At 42.8% G+C, this 26,457-nt stretch overlaps 1 protein-coding gene across 1 annotated transcript in view; it reads left to right on the top strand.

The window, feature by feature from the left end:
• The first annotated feature begins 786 nt into the window (after positions 1–786).
• The window catches only part of uacab (uveal autoantigen with coiled-coil domains and ankyrin repeats b), a 41,627-nt gene continuing 15,956 nt past the window's right edge, over positions 787–26,457 (top strand). Inside the window, exons 1-2 of the mRNA XM_030377287.1 lie at positions 787–998; positions 23,040–23,170. Of these exons, the coding sequence (XP_030233147.1) occupies positions 951–998; positions 23,040–23,170 (179 nt within the window). The 5' untranslated portion in view covers positions 787–950. The remainder of the gene's footprint in view (positions 999–23,039; positions 23,171–26,457) is intronic.

Below are 26,457 nucleotides of genomic sequence, written 5' to 3'. Positions count from 1 at the left end.
CAGTGGAAGTCTAGACCCAATGGTCACTCTATTGCAGTGAAGCCTAAGCCAGACAAAGATAAACCGTTGTTAGCCATTCAGTGGACAATGAATGTTGAGGATTGTATGTTGGATAAACTGGAGCATGTCCAAGTTGGTATACAAGTCTTCACAGCAGTCCTGGTCATAAAGGCAAATTAACCACCATGCCTAAGTCATGCTGAAAAACAATGCTTACACATGAATTTATACACTACATAAATCATTCTGATTGCCATCAAATAAAATAAATAGTATCAATCCAAATTTTGGATGGTCGATTCTGGTTGCCTTCACTCAAACCTCAGCAGGGGGCGTTGTTTCCCTGTGTGTGTGTGTGTGTGTGTGTGTGTGTGTGTGTGTGTGTGTGTGTGTGTGTGTGTGTGTGTGTGTGTGTGTGTGTGTGTGTGTGTGTGTGTGTGTGTGTGTGTGTGTGTGTGTGTGTGTGTGTGTGTGTGTGTGTGTGTGTGTGTGTGTCACCTACTAACGTCGGTATCTGATCCCGAATTATTTATCATGCCTTAAATACGACATAAAAAAGTAAACGTTTATTTGAACTTCTTTTTAATGTTCTTCGCGGAAACAATTATGCAGGTGTTTTTTTTGTACAGGTAAGGATGACGCCGGAGGCCTCTCTGTCCTACGTCGTCCCAGAGCTTTTCAAAAGTTCCCAAGGAGCGACGCTGTCGTCAACAAGGAAGTCCTTGCATATGTCGCCTCCCATTGGTCTAAACGCCACAACGACCACTGATACTGATGTTCTATTGGGTGAGCTGATCTGTTGCTCATCGACAAGTACGTTCAGTTTGTGGTTAGGCGTCAGGTGAAAAGAACCCAAACGGGAAGAAATAAGTTAGAAGTTTACCTAAGTAACTGCGCTTTTAAGGATTTTCTACACTTCGACAGAACGTATCAAGAAATAACAAGACAAAATGAAGAGTCTCAAGTATCGACTGAAAAAGCATGAAGTTAACATCATAGTAAGTTGTAGCATGTATTATCTGTCTTTCATGTTATTTAATTTGTATAACTTCATTTGAAGTTATGTCATGCCTGTAGCTCAACTTTTTTGCCATCGTATCTTATTGCTTAATTTGTATGCAATACTACCATAACGCTGACCTTGTCGTTTAATTCACCGACAAGTTCCCGCTGCTACGGCCTATTTGAAACCAACATTTAGAAGCACCTGCTTTAATACTGGACGGAGGTAAACCGTTTATCCTACCAAGTAAACTACATGGAATACTTCGTGAGGGTCTACATGAGATGGCCTAGATTGGAAAAATACACCGCGTTCTTCCACCGTGCCGTAGGACTCCCATAGAAATCAGTGCAACAAAGTAGCAATATTTTGGTTGTTATGTGGGATAACCTACTGAGGGCCTCTAACCCATTAGTATCTCATGTGCTTCTTCTGGTAATGATTTTAGGGTGTAGACTAGGCTGCACTGTACGTTGTAAACAACAATCCTTCTTTGGTTACGAATACCTAAAACTAGTCTAACTGTATCGTGATACTGGGACGGTGTTTCAAAATGAACTCATGCTTAATGGGAGTGTTTTGTATGTATACAATAGTTTAGCTGCCGTTGCATTAGGCTATCTGACGGGACTTGCGCCTACATGGTCCTCCCTTACAGAGGGTGCAGTGGGTGTTGGGCACTGCGCAGTAGAGCTCCAAGCAATTACCATGAGAAAGGCAACGAGCCTGTGAAGCTGTCTGCCATGTGATGAATGCTCTGGCTGGCCTTCTTTAAGTGGGAGGAAAACTCCTCTGGAAAGGAATGCCTCGCATTTTTGCATAGATGGAGCTGTCCCCTGAATCAACTCGGATGTGGTGTTGTATTAATTGATAAGAGAATACGTAGGCTAGGTCTACTTCACTTCATTATTGTGTGTCTTGGTTTGTTGTTTAGCTATCCGTAAACAGAGTGGCTCATCTATAGTCATATATAGAAATGTTAAAAGTCTTTGGTTGCTTCCTGCTTCTAGATTTAATCCGATATACGCCGTATTTTAAGTAGCCGTACATGTAGTTGGAGGGGGAAGTGGTGGTAAGGGATTTTGTATGGAGGAGGAGGGGGGCGTGTAATGACATGAAACCGTGAAGCAATGCTCATTCCCACATTTTTAGTTTTAGAGTAGGGAGAGAACCCACTATGGAAAGTTACCAAAACGGTATTCCATTCAATCCTTTTTGAATAATATTTTAACTTCTCAACATTCCTTATCTATTTTTTTTCTATTACAGGTTGCTCCTACATGGCCTTATCAAATGTTTTGCCCTATAATGAGTTTCTTCATAAATAGACATTTCCGATTTTTTTGTATCATAATTATTAGTGATTATGATTTAATTCTGTCCTGCACACCTAACCTAACATTATTATACTGTGATAACTTTAAAATGTTCTGTGTACAAATATAACATACATTTCAGTGATTTAAGTCATTGACAGGCATCAGTTAGGTAGAGAAAAATTGTTGCCCATCAATGCCAACAGCTGGATGAACAATTGCTTGCGGCCGTATAGTTTTCCTAGTATGTAAACAACCCAAACAGGTTTGGTCAGACAGAGTTCTCTCGAAATATTTTAATCTTTTGCTCACTTGGTCAGTACAGGGATAACAAAGCCATTTGTTCTAGATTTTGTAATGTATTTCCTGCGTTTGCACGACTGACTCTCCATTAAAGTGTGATTTCAGATTTTCCAATATCGTTAAGGCAGGCTGACTCCCTAGCTTAGGGTGTGTTCCTGGTCGTGTGAGGATGGTGCCGGCATGGGGGTTGGAAGTCTCCTACTTGATGAGTTTTAAATCTGCCCCGCCTAGATTGGCCCGCTGCCGTTTGTTTTAATCGTTGACATTACTCATTCTCTTTTCTTTTTTTTTAAGGGTTAGTCAGGTCATCAGAATCATCTCAAACATTCAAGATATTTCACAATCAAATATACCTAATGTCTCAGTTCTCTGAACTGAGTAAAGAACGGATTCATGCAAGGATCCTTTCCTTTATGTCATGGAGTGGGTCTTACCTGAGCATATTCCTTTCAATCAGTGGCATTGGTGCCGTTGGTATAGGCTTTTGCCCTCACAATTCTTAATGTTCATATACAATGTTCTTCCATTTGGTAATAGTCAGGTTGAGTTCAGTCCACAATTCAAAGCAAAATGTTAAACCTGTGTCGATGGAGGTTTGTCAATATATAAAGCGGGGGTATTTGAATTCCCTTGATGTAGTCTTTTAGTTTCTATGACTCGTAGGGGGAACCGCTGACCTTTCAAAGACTTTATAGCTAGTTTATTGCTTCTGGTTAGATCTGGCCAGACCTCTTAGCTGAAGGCTTGAATCCTCCTGAAGGATCTTCCAATGTTGATTTTCCCTCAGGCAATTATTTAAATGTTTCTTTAAATAACTTTAAAATGGGTCAACCATTCAGCTTCAATCTTATTCATTCTGTAAGAATTGAGGAAAAGACATCCATGTCACTGTAAGCAATATATAAATCAATCGTAAAAAAAATCAGACTATCCCTTTACCTTTTCCAGATAACTAGTGATGGCGTATAATGTAACCAAAAATGTAAAATCTCCTGAAAGACCAATAAACAAGGAGAATAGTTGGAACGGAACACCTATTGAAAACAGACTGGTTTTTTTGAGCAAGGATAATTTCAGCGGTGATTTTATGGATTATGGACCTAGCCATATTGTTTCACTATACATGATAGGATAATTATTTTAAAGATTTTTACGGATTTAACATTTCATAAAAAAAATACATATTCAGCTCTGGAACCTCCTCCCAAATGCACGGGCACAAGATACAAGATAAACATTTTCTTTAAGGATCCTTTTGGAATATTCAGAAGACATTAATTTATATTATGTTTAATTTGAGATGCAATGCCTTCCTTTCTAATGCATGACCACAATTATAATAATTTTTATAATGCCTGAGATGCAATAAAAAAAATAAAACAAAGTTTGTTCCATTCATTCTTATTATTTTCTACAAAAGGAAAGAAAATTGGTTAAATGGGATCAAACGAGTAAAGGGATAACCTCCAATGTAACAACAAAAAGTATGTATGTTTGTCTGTTGTTTGAAAATAGACCTGCAACTTGAGGTTTAGATTTTATTGTGTTTTAAAAGGGAGACATTTTGAACGCCATTCCCTCAACAAAGGTCTAACCAAAAAACGCATGCCCGTGGACCTTTGCACCTCCACACCCAGGGAAAGACAGATGAAGGGCTGTGAAGGGAAATGTTTGGCTAGATAATAAACAAGATCACACGTGATAGGTGAACGATTAACACCCTCTCTTTAGGTAAACACATGTTTGTAAACTACAGATTATTTGTCTCACGGGAGAAAATTACTTCTAATAACCCTATCCGACTGAAATTCTTGTTGTACTTCTGAAGTGAAGTATAGCTTGTCAGAAATACAATTGGTACCCTCCTTAGCCGTTATGTAATGCTTACCTTTCCTTCTTCCACTGTTACCTGATCCCTTTTTCTCTATGTATTTTAATTCTTTGAGCTTTTAAAGCCCTCACCGTGCCCAACCATTCAGTATTTTCTCCCTTGTTTTCAATCTGATCACAACCAGTAGGAAAGGAGCTTTGTGAACAAAAGAGCCGGGATCTTCCTCCTCAGTGGGGTGGTGTTGTCTTACTGCTAAGAGTAGAACGGGCCTAGGTGCTGGTGAGGATGGTGTGGTAACAGGATACGCCACGAGGGGATGGCGGGACAATGGGTTGGTTTTGCATTGGGTGCAATTGTGGTGAAAGTACCAAGTAAAAACATCTCAGTTTTCAATGTTATTTGGTGGAGTGGGAAAGTGCACTTAATGGGCGACCATCCCTTAAAAGGTTTATGTTGAATTCTTGTGGGCTCAGGTCTCGTGTTATATTACTTTTGGAGGAATCAGTTTCCTTGCCTGTTTGAGATATTGTGGTGCATGTTGTGCTGCCATTCAGCAGTGTCTGCCATAGACCTGCAATAGTTTGAAACAAAATGATAAACATATTCATCGGTTTTTTTATTTTTGTTCATTAATTTGCATGGTGGACGATGAGAGAAAGTCTTTCATTTGTTGGTTCATGTCTGAATGAATGTTGCAGAGGGTTTTCCGTTTGAGTCATTGTGCTCGCCTAACTGGATACACCTGCAATTAACTTTTATTTTGTAGCTCTACATTGGATCCCAGCTAGGCACTATCCCCTGCAGCTTCCCCAAGGGGAACTGCAGTAAATCCATGGGTGTACCTGCATTACTAAAGAATCTATGGAGCCACTTTTTTGACTCAACACCGTCGTATTCCTTTTTGACATTATCTATTTCAACTGATATGATGCAACATCATATCAATCTTAAGTTGACAAGGGAAAACTGGGAGTAATAGGAACATGTCAAGGAAATGTAGATGTTCTAGAATGTATTGCATATTGTTCTTCAATTAAATATAAACGTTATTGCCAATTTGCCACTATGCAAATATGATATGTTGGAATATGTGTCTGAAGATTGTATGAGCAATGTCATATTTTAGATTAATTTTGGGCGTTTAGAACTGTTGGGTTGACCGTCAAGATGTATTCTCCAAATCAGTAAGGGAAGAGATTTCCTGATTGGTCAGAAATTAGCCGGGAGCGGTCTTAAATTGAAATTGGTGTCCATGTCCTGTGTGTACCACCTCCATCTATTCATCCATCTATTGTTTTTTATTTTATTAATTTGATTGTAATTGTTAGGTTTTAACCTACCCGGGGAGAATTGATTTAGCCTCACGGCCAACACTGACACAATACATTGATATCTGAACTAAGTAGGATTATTGTGTATTACTGTCCCAGCAAAAAAGCTCTTGAATAAATAAATACAATGGGATGAGCAGTCAAAATGTAACATCAATTTTCTCAGCGCATTTCAATCAAAAATAGCAGATTGATGGATAAGCCATGTCTAATAACAATCTGATAATAGCTCTTACTAGATCATGTACCTACAGCACCTCTTTCACAGAAGTGTTATGGAGATGTTACGGCCAAAATATTGTTGTTGTTTTTTATGTACTTTGCATGTACTAGAATTGTCGATATACCGATGGTATATTTGTTGTCTGCCGTTGAATAAGAGGCAGTCAAACATTGGTCCGTTGAATTGACCAGGAAATGAGTTCCATTCGAGCCGAGTTTCAATTGTAACACTTCCCAATGAAATATGTAAAAACATATATCATTGTTGAGTTGTGTGCTTGCATTATCCCAAATAATGTTCAAACCCAGATAAATCTGGAGAGTTGTTCAAGGTAATTGTATAATACATTTGGACAGAAAAAGAAAAAGTTAGAGATTGAGAGACTATATTTGACACAGAGACACTGAGATATCAGTCCTCGCCAAGCCCCTTCATCCTAACGCAAAACGGGGGGGTTTAACAGGTAATAACGGTAATCCAGTGGAGACGGTTTCTTTATATATTTCAATATTGATCATACCAGCGACCAAGCTTATGCAGTGTTTCAAACACACACACTTTACTTGGGTGGGCCGCCTAACAGCCACTCAAGTATATATTGAGTCGCCACTCAAAGCGACTCAGTGATGCATTTCATTTATATTTTCTGAGAGTACGTTGCCGCCTACGTCATAGTTTATACACACACACACACACACACACACACACACACACACACACACACACACACACACACACACACACACACACACACACACACACACACACACACACACACACACACACACACACACACACACACAGAGAGAGAGAGACTGTGATGATTAGAGTCTTTGACAAGCCCCTCCTACACACTCTGAATCACAACATGATCATAAGCGGGAGGAAGGGTTGTTGTTGTTGGCTTTACGCAGCAGAGAAGAAGCCTTTTAAAATTCCTGAATAGAATCAATCTCATCCTCATCCTCATCGTCATCCGCTTATCCGGGGTCGGGTCGCGGGGGGAGCAGCTCAAGCAGGGGGCCCCAGACTTCCCTTTCCCGGGCCACATTGACCAGCTCTGACGGGGGGATCCCGAGGCGTTCCCAGGCCAGTGTTGAGATATAATCTCTCCACCTAGTCCTGGGTCTTCCCCGAGGTCTCCTCCCCACTGGACGTGCCTGAAACACCTCCCAAGGAAGGCGCCCAGTGGGCATCCTTACCAGATGCCCGAAACCACCTCAGCTGACTCCTTTCTAAGTAAAGGAGCAGCGGCTCTAATCCGAGTTCCTCACGGATGGCTGAGCTTCTCACCCTATCCCTAAGGGAGACGCCAGCCACCCTTCTGAGAAAACTCATCTCGGCCGCCTGTACCCGCGATCTCGTCCTTTCGGTCATCACCCAGCCCTCATGACCATAGGTGAGGATAGGAACGAAGATCGACCGGTAGATCGAGAGCTTTGCCTTGCGGCTCAGCTCTCTTTTCGTTACAACGGTGCGGTAAAGCGAACGCAATACCGCCCCCGCTGCTCCGATTCTCCGGCCAATCTCACGCTCCATAGTACCCTCACTCGCGAACAAGACCCCGAGGTACTTGAACTCCTTCACCTGGGCTAAGGACTCATTTCCTACCCGGAGTAAGCAATCCACCGGTTTCCTGCTAAGAGTCATGGCCTCAGATTTAGCGGTGCTGATCCTCATCCCAGCCGCTTCACACTCGGCCGCCAGCCGATCCAGTGAGTGCTGAAGGTCACAGGCCGATGATCCAATGAGGACCACATCATCTGCAAAAAGCAGTGACGAGATCCTCAGACCACCGAACTGCAACCCCTCCCCACCACGACTACGCCTCGATATCCTGTCCATGTATATCACAAACAGGATTGGTGACAAGGCGCAGCCCTGGCGGAGACCAGCACCCACTGAGAACGAAACTGACTGGCTGCCGAGAACACGAACACAGCTCTCGCTTTGGGAGTACAAAGATTGGATGGCCCTGAGGATAGACCCCCTTACCCCATACTCCCGCAGCACCTCCCACAGTTTCTCCCGGGGGACCCGGTCATACGCCTTCTCCAGATCCACAAAACACATGTAGACCGGATGGGCATACTCCCAGGCCCCCTCCAGGATCCTTGCGAGAGTGAAGAGCTGGTCCGTAGTTCCACGTCCGGGGCGAAAACCGCATTGTTCCTCTTCAATCTGAGGTTCGACGATCGGCCGAACCCTCCTTTCCAGCACCTTGGAGTAGACTTTACCAGGGAGGCTGAGAAGTGTGATACCCCGGTAATTGGCACACACTCTCTGGTCCCCCTTTTTGAACAGGGGAACCACCACCCCGGTTTGCCACTCCTTTGGCACTGTACCCGACTCCCACGCGATGTTGAATAGGCGTGTCAACCATGACAGCCCCTCAACACCCAGAGCCTTTAGCATTTCTGGCTGGATCTCATCAATCCCTGGGGCTTTGCCACTGCGGAGATGTTTGACTACCTCAGTGACCTCCACCAGGGAAATTGACGACGAAACACCATCAACCTCGAGCTCTGCCTCCAACATAGAGGGCGTGTTATTCGGATTCAGGAGTTCCTCAAAGTGTTCCTTCCAACGTCCGACGACCTCCTCAGTTGAGGTCAACAGAGTCCCATCCTTACTGTACACAGCTTGGATGGTTCCCCGTTTCCCCCTCCTGAGGTGCCGGATAGTCTTCCAGAAACACTTTGGTGCCGACCGAAAGTCCTTCTCCATGGCCTCTCCGAACTTCTCCCACACCCGCTGCTTAGCCTCTGACACGGCAGCCGCTGCAGCCCTTCGAGCCTGTCGGTACCCTGCAACCGAGTCAGGAGTCCTCCAGGATATCATATCCCGGAAGGCCTCCTTCTTCAGTCGGACGGCTTCCCTGACCACCGGTGTCCACCACGGTGTCCGAGGGTTACCGCCCCTTGAGGAGCCTAAGACCCTGAGGCCACAGCTAGCCACCGCAGCTTCAGCAATGGAGGCTTTGAACACCGCCCACTCCGGCTCAATGCCCCCAACCTCCACAGGAATGCCAGAAAAGCTCCGCCGGAGGTGTGAGTTGAAGATACCTAGGACGGGGGCCTCCTCCAGACGTTCCCAGTTCACCCGCACTACTCGTTTGGGCTTACCAGGTCTATCCGGAAATTTCCCCCATTCCCTGATCCAACTCACAACCAGATGGTGGTCGGTTGACAGTTCCGCCCCTCTCTTTACCCGAGTGTCCAAAACATGCGGCCTCAGATCAGATGACACGATCACGAAATCGATCATCGATCTTCGGCCTAGGGTACTCTGGTACCAGGTACACTTATGAGCACCCTTATGTTCGAACATGGTGTTTGTTATGGATAATCCATGACTAGCACAGAAGTCCAATAACAAACGACCGCTCGGGTTTAGATCAGGGAGGCCGTTCCTCCCCACCACGCCTCTCCAGGTGTCTCCATCGTTGCCCACGTGGGCGTTGAAGTCTCCCAGCAGAACTACGGAGTCCCCTACTGGAGCCCCATACAGGACTCCATTCAGGGTCTCCAAGAAGGCCGAGTACTCTGAGCTGCTGTTTGGTGCATATGCACAAACAACAGTCAGAGTTTTCCCCCCTACAACCCTTAGGCGCAGGGAGGCGACCCTCTCGTCTACCGGGGTAAACTCCAACACCGCGGCGCTCAGCCGGGGATTTATGAGTATCCCCACACCCGCCCGGCGCCTCACGCCCTCGGCAACTCCGGAGAAGAATAGAGTCCAACCCTTATCCAGGAGTACGGTACCAGAGCTGAGACTGTGCGTGGAGGTAAGCCCCACCAGATCTAACTGATAGCGCTCCACCTCCCTCACAAGCTCCGGTTCCTTTCCCCACAGCGAGGTGACGTTCCACGTCCCCAGAGCCAGCTTCTGCCGCCCGGGTCTGGTCCGTCGAGACCCCTGACCTTCGCTGCCACCCATGTGGCTGCGCACCCGACCCCAACGGGTCTTCCCACAGGTGGTGGGCCCATGGGATGAAGAGAGGGGGGGTGCCACGTAGTTTGTTCGGGCTGTGCCCGACCGGGCTCCGTGGCAAACCCGGCCACCAGGCGCTCGCCATCGAGCCCTCCGTCTGGGCCTGGCTCCAGACGGGGGCCCCGGGCTTCCTCCGGGCCGGGTCACATCTCCTCTTTTTTCGTTCTTCATTGGAGTTTTTTTGAACCATTCTTAGTCTGGCCCCTCACCTGAGACCACTCTGCCATGAGAGACCCTACCAGGAGCACAAGGCTCCCGACAACACAGCTCTCAGGTTCACAGGGACACGCAAACCTCTCCACCACGATAAGGTGACGGTTCCAGGAGAGGTAGAATCAATCTCAAGTTCTCAAATCAGCATGCCACAAATACCATAAATCGAAATGTCCAATGCACGTTCTAAATCTCAACGAGTTCTAATTACTTATTTTTTGGCGCTTTTATGTTTGTGTAAAAGGTCAGCAATAGTTCCCATCAATGTACTACACATATCGTCATTTATTGTAACCTATTTTGTATACAGTATTTGAGCTGCATCCATAACGGGACTCCACTGGTAGTTGGTTCCGCCCATAGGGGACATCCCTTGTACTGTATTATCTGCTACGTTACTCTGATCAGGAGACCCTTACAGATGGTTGATCTGAAACAAAAGGAGTAGATCATATGCTGATCACGCCATGGCTGAGATCCCCTGTCATCCAATCACAAGCAGTGGCACCGCACACCATATGGATCATGGTGTCCAGTGACCACTTGGTTTCATAGCGCAAGGGTCCTGGTGACGTGCTACCAGGGCAATTTCTGTCCCATATTTTATAGTTACAAAGTCTGCAACCCTAGCTACCACCACAAGTGGAATCAAATTATTTTATATGGTGTTATTATATACCGCTATAAAGTGTGCAGTAATGTTTTCAAGTTACAACTACGTTCAACACAGTCATTAAGTTATTTCTAGTGTGTTGGTTTTGACCAGGGATAACATTGCTTGGCTACACCACAATAGAATATGCCATGTAACATTAACTGCTCTGTTTTGGTAGAGGACTCATCTATTGGTAAGGTGTCAAGTTAACGTTTGGTGACTTGTGCCTATTGTTTTGCATGTGGTTTGCCCTCTGAACTGCCAAGCAAATCGGTAGACACTGTGCTGTGCAGAGTTTCAGATTTTCTGGATCCAAAATGGCCTAAATCACATACACACTTGAGGATCGCTTAATATCTACAGTTATTGCATTTCAGGAGCTCTCAAATGATGGTCCAAAAGATGCTAGATTATTTTGCAAGATATAACCAATAGTCCTGTTGCCAACGGCTTTCTCCATCTCTAAACGTAAATACCGGTTTTATTAGTTTAAATTGCTCTTTTTCTGCACCACTGGACATGGAGGGATATTGGTCTTGCTTTTGAATGGCACAAATGCAGATTGTCATTCATGATTTTTCTTAGAGAATTACATTACATTTCAATCTTCCTCTCTTCAATAAGACAGTATTGTTCCGTTTTTTGCTGTCATGCCTAAATTTGGCGCTATGCGCTGCGCCCTTGAGATGTGGAACTTAATAAACATACCGTCTAGCTCTCACTGTCCCAATACACAATGGCAGTGTAAAACCAGATAATATTTCTGATATAATTTGAAGACTATCACTTGCTAAGCAGACCGGGAGAGCTGTTCAAAAGTCTGGCTTAGGTCCCATGGCTACTTTCCTGCAGGTGTCCTTGACCTCGTATGACCAATATTTCCACTGTTGTGTGTGTAAGCGGGGTAATTCAAAGAATTAATTATGTAGTAGTTTGAGTAGCTGGAAGAGTAAAGCATCTGCAGCAGTAAACCATTTGTAGATTGGTTTGTGCGGCCTATTGTATAATCTTTTTTTAATCATCAAAACATCTTCAAAAGAATATAGATATATTAAATGTATAGTATGACGACTAGGGAGATATCTAGTCCTGAACCTTGCCTGAAAACCAGGCTGTTAATTCTTCTTCTTGTTATCATAAATCATGCCAAATACATTATTGGGTACTTTTTTCTCATAAGGCATCATATCATCATATTATTTAATTTCATAGCCCTTAGGCTAGGTGGAAGATGGGGTGGAGGGAAGATGACATGGGGGAGATTACTTATTTCACCATTCTTCCGAAGAATTCCCTTATTATACTCAAAGCTTGTCTATATTTTACTTTGTACAAGTACCCACATAGAAATTTTAACTTCTGTCTGTCTGGTCATGTAGGAAGTAGGAACGATTTATCTAAATGGTTTTATTTGTGGAGAACATGGAACTATATTGGACTCGGAGAATTCAAATTCTCAGCTTCTCGATTATCTGTTCTCGGTTCTGTATCATTGGAAATGGCAGTGGTTTCCCATAATTCCACTGGTTTTTGTCATAGAAATCGGTATATCACTTACGGATATCCTTGACTTCTCAGTCCTTGAGACATATTGGTTGTTGGAATGCCTAAGAGATTATTTATAGTCTTGTGAGATAACTTGTTTATAATTATAAATATGCGCATCAGCAAAGACACAAGTTACGATAATCATAAAAAAATATGAATAGTCAAAAGTTTTAATGCTAAAGTAACTGATGTACTCCTCCAATAAAAAAACAATAGCCCTGGACCCACGAGGCGACTCTTTAAAGTCAGGACCGACCGGGCTTGCTTTGCTGTCGGGTATTCCAAACTAGGCTACTGGGACATGGCCGGGGTCCACACATGAAGACTTGACTAGCATATTCCCCTGTTCTTATCTGAAAACGCTCACAGACGGGAATGAGATCCGCAAGGTATATTTGTATAATAGCTCCTGGTTTTATTGACAGCTCTTCAGAACAGAGCAGTCATTACTACTGAGACAAACCGTGAATTTGTATATATTGTATATATTAACTTCCTGCTCGGGTAACATTTAAGCAGCAGTTAAAGCAATTAACGTTGACAATGAGGAAAATCGTGGGTTTATCTGATTGTTAACATTTAATCCAGACATCTGAGATCTGTTGCAAGAAACAGGCCTTTTGTTTCTTCCCATTTATTGTTGCCACCATAATCCCTAATTTCAGTGTGTGTGTGTGTGTGTGTGTGTGTGTGTGTGTGTGTGTGTGTGTGTGTGTGTGTGTGTGTGTGTGTGTGTGTGTGTGTGTGTGTGTGTGTGTGTGTGTGTGTGTGTGTGTGTGTGTGCCAAAGCGACCAGATGGATTAAACTGCACACTATTTATTAATATTTCATCAATCAAACTGATACAATAAATGTCTTGGAATTCATATAAAAAGGCTGGAGTAACTCAGGGATTGACTGGATTGATTCAATCTCAGGGGAATATAAATCTTGATAAAGGGACATTTGTTGTGATTGAACCGAGCAGTGTACATTTTTTCTAAAAGCTCAACGGACACACCGTTTTGTAAATGAACACAATCTCTTCATAGGCTTTGTCTGAGTGATCTTCTTAGTGGTATTGTTAGGTCAGGATCCTGGTTACTCAGCGAGAGAGACAGTGTGTGTGTGTGTGTGTGTGTGTGTGTGTGTGTGTGTGTGTTGCTGAGGTCAGCTGTGGCCCACCCAGAGTCAGTCCATAAGCCACGGCCCCTGTCTAAATCCAAACCCCCACGCACCCGTCCGAATTGTTAATCTCCACACACACACACACACACACACACATACACATACACATACACATACACAAACCTCATCCTCATTTAGCTCACAAACTCAAATCTCCATTATGGTACCCCCCAAATGCTGCTATTGGGCTGTTCAGGGTAGAGCCAGTGAGGATTGCTTGTCACAGCATGGGTGAACTGGACAACCAGAAGGGCTAACTAGCCGCTATCCCCATGGAGCCAGTCCCTAATCCTAAAAACACAGCACACTCTAGCCACAATTCAACCCACGTGAGCACAACTCTACCGGCCTAGAACAGACTTCCTGAAAACACAATCAAAAATGTTCACAGTGTAGGTTCAGTTTGTGTGCACCAGTACCCTGCAAGCATTTCTCAGATCCCCCTTGCAAAACCCAGTGTTGACTAGTAGGGACAGGAATTAGCTGAGACCTCACAATGCAATATGAGGATTTAGCTTTACTTAACCCATTCCCTGTTTTCAAATGCAGAAAGTAGTTTATCACTGCTTATAAAATGGATAGCTAGCTCTTTGATTCTGATTGCCCATGCTGGTGTTGTAAAACACACTTGTGACAGCACAACATTCATTTTTAATACAGGGCTCAATCTCAATAGGATGCTAGTCTGTATTGTCATGCTTTACAACGCCCCCTTGGTGTTCCAAACTCAATGTAAACCACGGTCTCTCCTGGCTTATTGCATAATTCAACCTTTTCACAGTACTTCAGTTTACGTCCGTCCCATCCCCTCCCCCTTTTTTGTGGCAAGCAATTGGGGTGATCATCAACAGCATCTATGCCCAGGTTCCATCGTGCCCGGACAAGCCAAGTTCAACAAAATATGGCCACATTAACAGAGGTGGATGGCCCTGTAATGGCTTGGACGAACTTGTTGTCAGAGATTGAAAGCCCTAACTCTTTTGCATGCCTTGCCCAGCCTGACTTGACTAGCGCAGCCTCTGTTGTGCTGCTGTTATTCTTAATCAAGGGAACTGTTTTCACAGGCCTCAGCAGGGGTGGTACGGGCTGAACCCAGCTCTGTCTGCCTATCTTTCCTGTCTGCCCTAAATCTCTCACTAACTCACTATATGGGCTATTGTTTTTGTTTTTCATTTAGTCATTACTCCCAACAGCTGTTATTCATTTGCGAAGAACATACTTATTGTCGCTCCACATCGTTCGACGTGTGCACATTGTTATTTAGTTGGGTGACTGAGTAAACATTTTCTTGTGAGCAACAATAGACGCATTGCAAAGATCTGTAGTGGCCAGCGTCATTATAATGAAAGACAGATCTAGAAATCAAACAAACACATTGAAGAAGATCATTGCGGACCAATTTCACCCCTTTCTACAACGTGATGCTTTTCATGTATTTTGAAAGAGATCAGTGTTGTTGATGGATTCAGTTCCTTTTATGCCACCACAAATGATTGGTTAGCAAAATAATACTTCCCTCCAGTGTTGGCCCAAACCAAATGGAATTTAGTGCATTGTTATGTTTAGTCATTTTTCTTTCGGAATTGAGTCCATTGTTCTATTACTTTCCATTTTATATGGCCAGCTGGAATAACGCCAGGCAACCTACAGCCAAAACCAATAACCGTGCTTCATTTGTTCATTCTTCAGCCACTAAACTTTGTTGTTCCATTGACGGCAATTTTATGTGTAACTGATGGAGTAGTCACTGCATTGTGAAGTTTCTTTGGGAATCAAGGGAGTAATGGCAGTTCCCTACATGACCTAAGCAGAAATACCAGGCATTTCTTCCCAATCCTATCAAATAGTGCTGTACAGTCTAATGAGTGGATTAAATAATTTAATTTTTATTGCTGTTTGGCTATGTTGATTATGTGTATCAGGTTGACTCCCAAAACAAAAATCCCAAGGGAAAGATTGTGGTTTCTGTAGTTTATCTGACTGGCATTAGGAAAAAGTATATAAACGATTGCTCCTTCTCATCACATTACATTTGTTTCTATTCCAATAATTTTGGAACTACAGCGCTTTTATAAAAAAATAGATAGTAGATCTGGTTTATTTGGGGAAATTGTGTATTTTGCTTTGATGGTATGCTTTGTGAGGCCGGAGAGAAATGAATGCATAGGTGTGGTAATAAGAATAATTTGGATTAAACATTTATGATCAATATGGCTATTCTTGAGCCATAGACCCAGACCTCATGACAGACACACCCCTGGCCGATCTCCTGGATCAGGTTCAGTCATCTCTCTGTGTTCCATATCCTGCCTCTACCTGCTCTTGCACCTCTCATTGTGCTGCTCAGCCCTGACAGGCTGGCTAGTACCAACAGAGTGTTGCATACCACTCATTAAAAACCACAATACATAGCTATTGAAATGAAATAGAAAGACAGAAATGCCTTGTACACAAACATGAACAAATTAAAAAAGTGGCATTGCACATATTTAATGGTTTGAGCTTACCGCTTCCTCATCTTCCTTGTATCGGGTAAATTTACGCGTTTTAGAATCCGGTGATCTTTTCCATGATCTGTTAATGGAAAAGAACATTCCTTGAATCAAATGTTTTGGATGGCTTATTGTTCATCAAGTTGAGAATATTAGTATGAGAGTTACTATATTCTTTTTTTTACATTTTTTATTGGTGCGTTTATCTGAACGCTATTTTGCAGTATTACTTGCCTGATTAGCCAGGCTACTCTTGTATGATGAGCCCGCTTATGTGATCCACTTGTTACTGTAGCTTCCACCAAAAATGGATGACAGTCTCTGTTTTATTGGTTGCATTGCAACTTTAAAGTTAAAAACTAATAAAAAAAGGACTAGATTGGTTATAATTAGGGCACAGAGCAGGTTAAATAACGCAGTCATAAGGTAGAGCAAAGTACATCATTACTTTATTTTATAAAGTTTAAACCATCCATAAATCAGGCCTAAACATGCCAAACACATAACAAGATAAACAATTCTATGGTATAAGGTTAACTTTGACCTTTAGTTGATTATAGGAAATACTATTTCCTATAATCAACTAAAGGTCAAACCTTATCACGCTACAATCTGCAATCACTTCTTTTGCAAACCCACAATTGAGATTATCAATAAATTAAACCCTTCAATGCAGGTTAAACCCTGAAGTCGTTTCATTATTTAAAGGTAGAGTAGGTTGAATTTAGTGCCATCTAGGGCCTTTAGGTTGCAAATTGCAACCAACTGATTAAACACCCCCTCCAATGTTTCTCCCTCCAAGTAGGAGAAACTAAGTAGCCTCCTGAATGGTTCCAAAATTATGACATTGTGGTTGTAGTTAGTATGTAAAACAGAGAGCTGTTTGTCCATGCTATGCTCCCAATGTAGGTATAAATGGCTAATTGAAAGTTAACGAAACCACATGATTCTTTTCCTTCCCATTCATAGGATTACAAACTTAATAAAAAATCATTATGAATTTCTGTCCTTACTAAATTCTAAATTCTGCACCTTTTTTAAAAGCAAGCAAATACAATTACCTTGATTTTATCTCATTGATATATAACCAACCTTTCTTTTCATTAGACTTAATTAGCTCAGATGTACGCATATCTTTTATCAGAAAACGTGGGAGTTGAAATCCTCCTAATATGGTATAGTTATTGTGAATTCACAGATTTATGTTTTCTATTTTTTGTAAGGCGAAAGGCAATGAGCTTTGAAGATTTATTTTTAATGCATCAAGAGAAAACCTCTAAACCCATTGAAGCATGATGAAGCACTAGAATTTATTTAAATTCAAAAAGGGTTCATCCAAAGTCAGTGAATGAACAGCTGACCACATTTTCAGGCCACTATGCTGTGGGCATTATTCACTTTCATAGTTTGCCGGGTCAAAGGTCACTAGGTTGGGGTCAATGGAAAGCTGATGCTGATGCTGCTCTAGGCTAAAAGAGTGTGATACTGGCAGCTGGGCCCTAAACATCTTCCCTTGTTGATCTACATGCTCCTTTTAGTAAGTCTTTCCTAAATGAACCGTAGTGAACTATGAAATCCTAGTTCACCTCACTAACTCTAGCCAAGAAGGTAGTGACTACCTTCTTGGCTAATGGACTCTACTCAAGTAATTGAAATCTATAATCTTACCAAATCCATATGTTGGTGCTATGTAAGTAAGCCCAATAAGTGATCATTTTATGCTTTTGTATTCAGCCGGAGGATTAACAAAAGTAGTATATTTTAGGGGATACTTATTTTGAAATTATGCAGAGCTACTTTGAAACCACTTTTTAGGCTAGTGGTTCTCATTATTTTACTAACCTAACCTGCACAATGCTCCATAAAATGTATTCCTCAAGGGGGGTTGTAATTTTGCATACCATTGTTCCATATAGTCCTATTTTAAGACCAAAACCTATCGTTCCAATAAACAAATATGCGGTGGAAAGGGATCTACAAACTGGACTGGTTCTGTTCCACCACAAGAGGGGGTGTCTGACTTAGTGAACTGGGCTGCTGGCTGGCATGTGACCAGTGCTCTGCCTAGCAATAGTGGTTGCTGAGCAGCTATCCCCACTTTCGGCCTGTGACGACCTTAGCATAGCAACAGGGGTCGTATCTCGCCCCCCCCCCCCCCCCCCCGGTCCCCTGACACTTGGCCTGAACCATCAGCCATTGCCTATCCCCTATCCCCCTTCAAGTCCTGTGGTGACAAATAGACGGCAAGCTTGTTCTGTCTCACCGTGTTCTCACCCTCTGACATGTACTCTCATCCCAGTCGTTTTTTCCTGTCCTCCTTGCCTAGGGGATTTTGTTGTCCTCCATCTCGTTATGTTGGTCTGTCTGCTCATCTCCTGTCTCTGGGATGCTGCTTAACAATACTCGGATGGCTGTGCAGCAGTTGAATTGACACGTCTGCAAGCACGGCTCTATTATATAGTCTATAGCTCTATAGCTCCGGTGGCTGCTCCACAGTAGTTAAACGATAGCTTAACAACCCTCCACCTTCCAAAACTTCCTCTGCTGTTAAGGAAGCCTTGTTTTGCCATTGCAGAGATCCTGCTTTCTGTGAGTGTCAAAGTGCTTGTATATGGTAAAGGAGATCATTCACATTTGTAGTATTGGTATTTAGATTACTCATCATAATTCATTTGTTTCCATAACATTGGTGTTTTGTAGATTGCATGACATTTATACATATATTTAGTTGCGTTAATTGTGCCTTTTATACTTGCCAATGCTAGGATATTCGTACATAGTTTATCGATGAATTTTTGCTCGAAAACGACACGGGTTTATTTGCATATTCATAGCGCATCCTCAGCTTTCAAAATAAAAACAACCAGCAGACCTTACTTTAAATTAACTCACTCCAAAATTATTCTTGACTGTTTTTAGTTTAGCAATCTGGTATAATATACATTATGCGACCAGGAATATATGTATTTTTGGTTCCAGCCCCAATTCAATTGCCAACCTTTTGATGGACACTCAATAACCATGTCCTCCACGCTCCACCTCCTCCACCTCCTCTTTTAAAGTGCTGAACAGCTCAGCCTGACCCTGCTCTTTTCTCTCTATCGTTGACCTTGTTCTTGCTATAAGTACAGCCATTCTCCGTGGCTCTGGCACCCGTGTTGGGAATGGTATTTAAGGGCTGTCGTCATCGAGTTCCCAGCTTGTCGCTCTGTCAGGTGACGTTCCAGCGATCAAGTCAGCCCCCTCTCTGAGCCATCCAGATGGCATGCAGCAGTGTTTGTGTCATGAGCCAATACCATAGAAGATAGATGGTCAAATGTAAACAAACGGCATTGACACACCTATTTGTGCCTGTTTACGGCAGTGGTGTGAGCCGTCGAAATGGGATACAGGCGTCAAGGTCATAAGTAGACAAAACTTTAAAAGTCAGCCCTATTCTATTCTTGGGTCATCTCGTTTAAACAACTGTCTAAGTGATCAAAGCTATGGGAAGCGCTTTTTGTGTCTTATTGTGTGAATTTTGTGAATCTAATTGTAAATGACAAGTGTTTTTATAATTATGTCATACTTATGGAGTAATTACTCATAGAATTATAATGACAAAATGTCTTGGCATGATAGATTTTGAGCGGCGGATACAAATTGGGACCAACTTTCAAATTAGCACACTGCAATTATATGCTTGATTGGATAAGAGAAACATTAGAAATAGCTTTAAATTAAGCTTTCGCTCCAGATTTTCATTTAGTTCTTTAGATGAGCGTGTCAATGCGGTTGTTGATGCCGTTTCTATTAGAATTCTAAGCAGACATTCATATTCTCGATAAATATGAATATGAACGTTATTCAAAACTCACCAGGCTGGTGAGTTTTGAATAATTATGTTAGGGAAATGTGTATTTTAGTATTTGAGTTGAAATACGATTCTGAAGAAAAGGGTGCAAGACACTTGTTTGTTTTCTTTTTAAGTTAAGCTCTCCTTGTGGATTTATATTTAGACTAAACAGTCCTAAACAAAATCCATGAGATGTATCGCAGTGTCTTCACAGGCCTATGCTTCACATCTGCTTGTCTAAGTGAGCCTCAATAAACAAATAAAGTGGCTGTGAAACATTGTCCGGATATAAAAGAAAGTTAAATCTCTAGACCCCCAATTGTTTGTGCAGAATAAGTACATTTGATAGAGATGGATGAATACTTTGTTGATCCCCAGGGGGAAATTCAAAAAAATATTAAAGACGCCTTCTTTTCAAATAGGGAATATGATCCCTAATGGCTGATTTAATTTAAGTTTCTACACAGATGTCTCTCTTTACGATGGGCTCCTTTTGCAAAAAGCTCATAAAAAGGAATAGATAAATGTGCACCGGCTTGAATTTCCCATCACTTCATATTTCTGCAAGGAGCTCCAGCTCCTGCTCTTGACCTTCATGGCTGTCTGGGTATGTGGTCCTGGTGATTTAATCTGTCAGGACATCAGAGAATCATTAATGAGGCGTGGAACTGAACCCCGGCAGTGATATGGAGCTCACATGATCAACCAAGGCCCCTAAGTGGATGACAACAAATGTCCAGAATATGATCAGTGTAACTTTCTGAAGTATTGTTCAGTATTGAATTAATCTGAAAGCAGTGGGTTTTATCCAGATTTTATGTGTTTCCCAGGCTTTGTATTTTGCATCTGTTGATGCTAAATGTGTATTCATATCAAGCGTTCCTCTGCCTGAAGCTTCTGTTGATGTTTTCATCGGGTATTTTAAGTGGAAGATATCATAGAAAAATCTCCAGCGTTGTGCTACCAGGTCTACTTCTAACAACAAACAGAGTACAAACTGAGAATCCAAACAAACACGCCCATTTGGGATATTTACGTGATGTGTTTACGGTATTCTGCTTGGTCCCGTCTCCATTTGGAGCCTTTGTTTCTATGCAAGGGTGAGCAGTTTTGGTAAGTTGATACCCGGTTCTCAACATATCATGTCGAGGAGTCCTTTTTACATGTTTGTGAATATCACCGTCACTCTGTTAACGCCGGTCTGGCAGCAGACTGTAACCTGAGTCTGCAAGGAGCTGGCGCACAGTGTGTAAATTAAAAAGGTCTCTCTCGGCCTCCCAGTCTCCCCACAAGCTTTTCACCTGGTGTCATTTTTTTGATGTGATTGTTGTAGAGGACAATGTTGAAAAAGTATCTGAAATACAAAGAAGCTGTCTCCAATATTCCTAATTTACATGCAAGAATAAATTAGTGACTCCTATGTAATATTGCTGTGAATGGCAGGGAGGGAGGATCTGGCTCAGACAGCTGATTGTAAAATAGCTGACACCTAATCTTGCTACCGTGCAGCTGGGATCAGGGAGCTCTGCTGCCCCACCACCCAGTTTAGAGGGGGGGGGGGGGAGAGATATCTGCAGTGGATGGGCCAGAGGCGTCCCACAGGGGTCAGAGCCAGGACAACTACAAATGTGCAAACCGTAATCCCCTGCTGACTTTAATATGTTCAGATGGAGGCAAGCGGCGGGAACGAGTGGTGGGGTTTGGCGGGGTGGTGTATGCAAGGGTCTTCTTGGACAGCCTTGTTTCATGCTGGCAGTGGTGATGGACACCAATGCCATTACTCACGGTGGAGGCATGTCCAGAATGTATTCTTAGCCCCCGTCTTCCTATCCGTCACTGGAGAAGGGTTGCAGGGTCAAAAAATAAAGAGGTAACCAGTCTGCAGGGCTGTCTGCACCACCGCTGTTTACCGGGGAGGCTGTGATATTTTAAACCAGAGAGAGCCCACATATTTACCCCCAGGAGCTTGACCGACCTTGTCATTTGGTGGGGCAAAGAATCTGGAGACCACTGATAGAGAGGAAAGAGAGAGGAGACGCTTACCTTTTTAGTTCTCCTAGCTTGAGCTTTCAGAAGAGTCCTAGAGACACGAAGAGAAAGGGAAGAGATCATTTGGATTGCCCCTGAGCACAGGACTGGGAAGAGACGGTCGCAGCCTGAGCAGTGCAGGAAGCTTGACGATACAGCGGTAGGAGAACGAGCAAGGCACCTCCAGGGAGGGGACAGGGAGCCAGGCTGAGTTGACCTCCACTCCAGAGGAGGAGCGGCAGTAGCCAGCCAGGGCTGGTCCCAAGGCTGGCAGGGCTGGCCCCACTGCTTCTCCCCCTCCATCCTCACCACCTCCTCCGGACCTCCTCCTACTCCTCGCTCTAGCCCCAGACAAAAACTACAACGCATAGAAAGAATCCCTTGCTAAGCTCATGACACCGTCCGTGGAACTCTGCGTTCATCAAGGAACAAAATAACTCAAGAGAGGAAACTGAAGAAAAGCATCACTGCAACACTCCCTTCGACTGAGGCTCCCTTCGATCACCTGTTCTGTTTGCATTCACTGGCTGAGTGTACCTGGGGGCAGTTTATTTGTACATTTTTCTCTATATTTATTGTTGCCTTCAACCGGAAAGCTGGCTTCCTACGCGGCAACCCTGTGCAAGGACCATTTGCACTCACCCAAGATGAGCCGCTGGTTACAACAATGCACTTCCATGCACTTTGTAGGTATTCTGTTTGTGAACATTTGTGAATTGGTATATGTGATATCCGGGGTAATGGGGCGTTATTGATTTTTGTCCTGCTGTACCATAACAACATTTTGAATTTCCTTTATCAATCTTGCAACACTCTCACCAGGGCATGTTCCCAAGCTCATCGTGCAATCGTTTATGTCATGTGCTCTACATTCTGTTTTTGGCTCAATGTGATTTGATTTAGTTTCTTTTTGTCCTATTTACTGATTGAATTCCAGGTTTGATTTGGCTTTGTTGCTGTCAGTATCCAGATAACGAAAACAGCAATCTTTTATTTGTTGTCATTTTCTTTGTGTGTGTGTGTGTGTGTGTGTGTGTGTGTGTGTGTGTGTGTGGTCATGTGTGCGCACATGCTTAAGACATTGTCTTCATTTGTCTCAGAGCACAGATTGGAATAAGTATGACGACCGGCTGATGAAGGCGGTGGAGCGGGGGGAAGTGGATAAGGTGGCCGCTGTCCTGAGCAAGAAGGGCATCACTCCCACAAAGTTGGATGTAGAAGGACGCTCTGCGTGAGTGTACTTACTTACTCAAACACGCACACACCGACACACCGACACACACACACACAGTTAAACATACACACAAATCTCACAGATGGTGCGAACCTCATGAATTAGTTTTGACCTCTAACCTCCTTCCGACCCCCCCCCCCCCCTAAATTAAATTCTACTTTCCAGATTAGTTGGAATGTGTGTTAAGCTCTATTTTCAGTTGGTTGTTTATTTGCCTTGCCTAGAAATCGGTCCAGTGGTCCAGACATTTAGCCCCACTTGCACCCCATTCCTCGGATCAACTTTATGTTGTGATTCAGTATTTATTGAATATTAAATATACGTACATATATCTTTCCTTTTGGCAATTACTTTTATGGCCTTTTTTATATCCAATTCATCCAGATTCCAACACCAGCCTTGTGGGTGGGCAGAGCCTTCCCATTTGAGCACTGGATATGCCAAGCAGTTACTGGCCCTTTTTGTTTCAGTTTATTCTGACCTGAGCTTTGCAGCTTTGTTGGGCGGTTGTGCGGCTGATATTAAAAGCCAGTGAGAGAGAGTACAGGGTACTTTCAGAAATGTGTTTTTATGAGTGATGGAAAACCATTTCACACTTAAATATGCACATAGTGTGCATTCGTTAGGGTACGACTATGTGATCCCCAAATCTGTTCACCAGGTCTGGTGCCATGTGTTTATAGCGGTTATCATCCCAGTTTGTGCATACAGTTTTCTTGCATGAATGTATTGTGATTGACAAGTCAGTAGGTCATGCTTTCACTAAGGCCAGTGGTCAGAACTATGTCACTTGCTCTAGCGACTCAGCAAGCCTTAATATAGTGCAGTGGGCCACACACAGGCCTGAATGTGTCTAGCGGCCTGTCCTAAAACAGGCCAAGGACGGCCGAACCATTGCCCATTATAATCATCTGCCACCGTGGGGAAGCTAATTACAAACTGTTATGTCAGGCACGTAATTCATTACAGCCTGTTCTAGTCCAATCACTCCGTCTCCAATCTGTATAAACAATTAGGCTGGTTTTTAATTGGCAGTACTCTTCTTGGTTGCTAGGATAAGCAGGGCCCCGCTCTCAGCACCTGCTCTCATATGTAGTAGTTTGGTCTTGCATGGCTTAGTGGTGATATTAGCCAACATGTCACTCTGGGCTATACCCCGCCATCATGCAACTATGAAGTTTACTAAAGATAACGCGGCCTGCACATTGTCTGTCAGGATTAGCCGTAATGAATGTTCTGCGCACAGGCTATTTCTGAAATGATAAACAACATGGTGGGGGGCCAGGCCTGCAGGTCTTATAAATATTGTTTATTGTAATTCAACGGTAGCAGGGGTCGTTTATAGCTTTCGTATACATATTAGGAACCTTTTTAAACACAGATTGATAGATATATCTTGAATGATTCTCTGTCTGTGGTTCCTGTATTCTCAAGACTCTCAAATGGGGAAGCCACTATCAAAGCTGATGAAGCTGGGAAGGATCAGAGCTTTCTCAAGGAGCCAAAAATTCAAAATGTTGTCTGGCTTGTGGTGCACTTCCAACACTTCAATGGGTGCTTGCCATTCTGTTTCTTCTTAGCTCTTCAAGCATTGCTTCCACAGACCTACCAGTTGTAGGACTTTGATGCTTCAATTGTAAAGGCATATTGCTTTATAAAATATGTCCACAGTGACGGGTACATTTCATGCTTTTAACAGATAATCCGCAGCTTTAATGCCACATGCCGTCCATTTTTTTAGCAAAAGATTGCATTGACTACTGGAAAGCATCACAGTTTCTATGGACACTTGAATCACTGAAGCCCTTTGAAGATATCCCAATTATATAAATGCAAGAAATTATTTTCTTTGAGGTAATGCTGCTCTGCAGCTGCTTCAGAAGGTCATGTCTGCTTCCTTTCAGAGTTGAGATGCCTTGCAATTTTGTCCATCATGATATATATTATATATATATATTTTTCCCTTCCATTTCATCTCACACTACCCCATAATACCCTGATGTAGCTCACCATGTGCCCATCCCCACCACCCCACCCCCCCCCCTCAACAATATCCCAACAAGCCCTGATGTAGCTCACCGTAATCCCTGGGTGGGGGTCAGACCCCAGATGTCTCAGTATCTCCTGGAAATCGACATGACTTTTAAAAGCCCCATCAGGGGCGGAGGTGTCCGCCTGCCTGTCTCCATGGCGGATACCTCGGGGTGAGTACATAAAAAGGGCCCCTGGCTCGGTGAGTGACCCCAGCTCAGATTGGTTTACAGACAAGTGTTGCGAGAGAACGGTGCCCCGTGTCAAGACATGGTAAGCGAAGCAGGAATGTTGACGGGTGGAGGTGGGTGGGTGAGGGGGCTGGTCAGATGGACGGGTGGGGAGGCATTGAGTATTATCCCTCAAAGGGTTCTGCCGTTTTATTGTGCAAGCCCAACATGTATTTGCAATTGAGATCTTTAAATGCTGTTATCTCCATACTTATTTATTTGCAAATATCAATTTATTTTCTCTTTGTTTGGATTGAATGTTTGGAATGTTAAAAAAAAATTAATTAACAACCTATTATAGATGATTTACTTAATACGTGCTTAATATATTGTCTAATGTCCTACCAAGTAATTTATATGTTCAAATGTTAAAAAAAAAGTATTAACCGCCTCATAACATAAACTCTACCACTGTAGAAAGCAACTCATAATAATATGGTAATTAAGGTGTTTTAAATTAAGCAAAACTTTTTTTGGAGTGTGTAATACGGGAATACAAGAATGCTGCACGAGTAGAAACGGATTGATTCAAAGTAGGGGTTGACTTAATGCTGATTTTGATTAAGGAAAAGCATTACTAATATTCTATTCAGAATTGAGGGAAGGAAGAACCAACAATTCTTTGTAACCATTTTTCCATTGCAAACATTTCTACATGGACATTCAATATTGAGAAAAGTGCTGTTAAAACAAACAAATGAATGAGACCAAATGTCTTTGAATTGCTATGGTACAATGATTCTGCAATTTACAATCTTGATGGATAATCACAAAGCAGGATTTTTGTGAACTGGTTACATGATGTTAATCATCCTATGTAGGCAGCTTTGAGTAAATATACCATGTGCCTCATTTCTTAATGAGTATAATGGGTGAACCATGTAGCCATGTTATTTACTATCTTGGAAGTGTGTGCACACCAAAGAAATGTGTGCACACCATAGAATTTGTGTTCACAGCTACAGTCTCAAACGGCATTAAAACCTTTTACCTTTTATATTAAAATGTAGCCTGATGCATTTG

Source organism: Gadus morhua, chromosome 14, assembly GCF_902167405.1.
Source record: "Gadus morhua chromosome 14, gadMor3.0, whole genome shotgun sequence".
Taxonomy (NCBI): domain Eukaryota; kingdom Metazoa; phylum Chordata; class Actinopteri; order Gadiformes; family Gadidae; genus Gadus; species Gadus morhua.
This window is presented reverse-complemented; position numbering and strand designations above follow the sequence as displayed.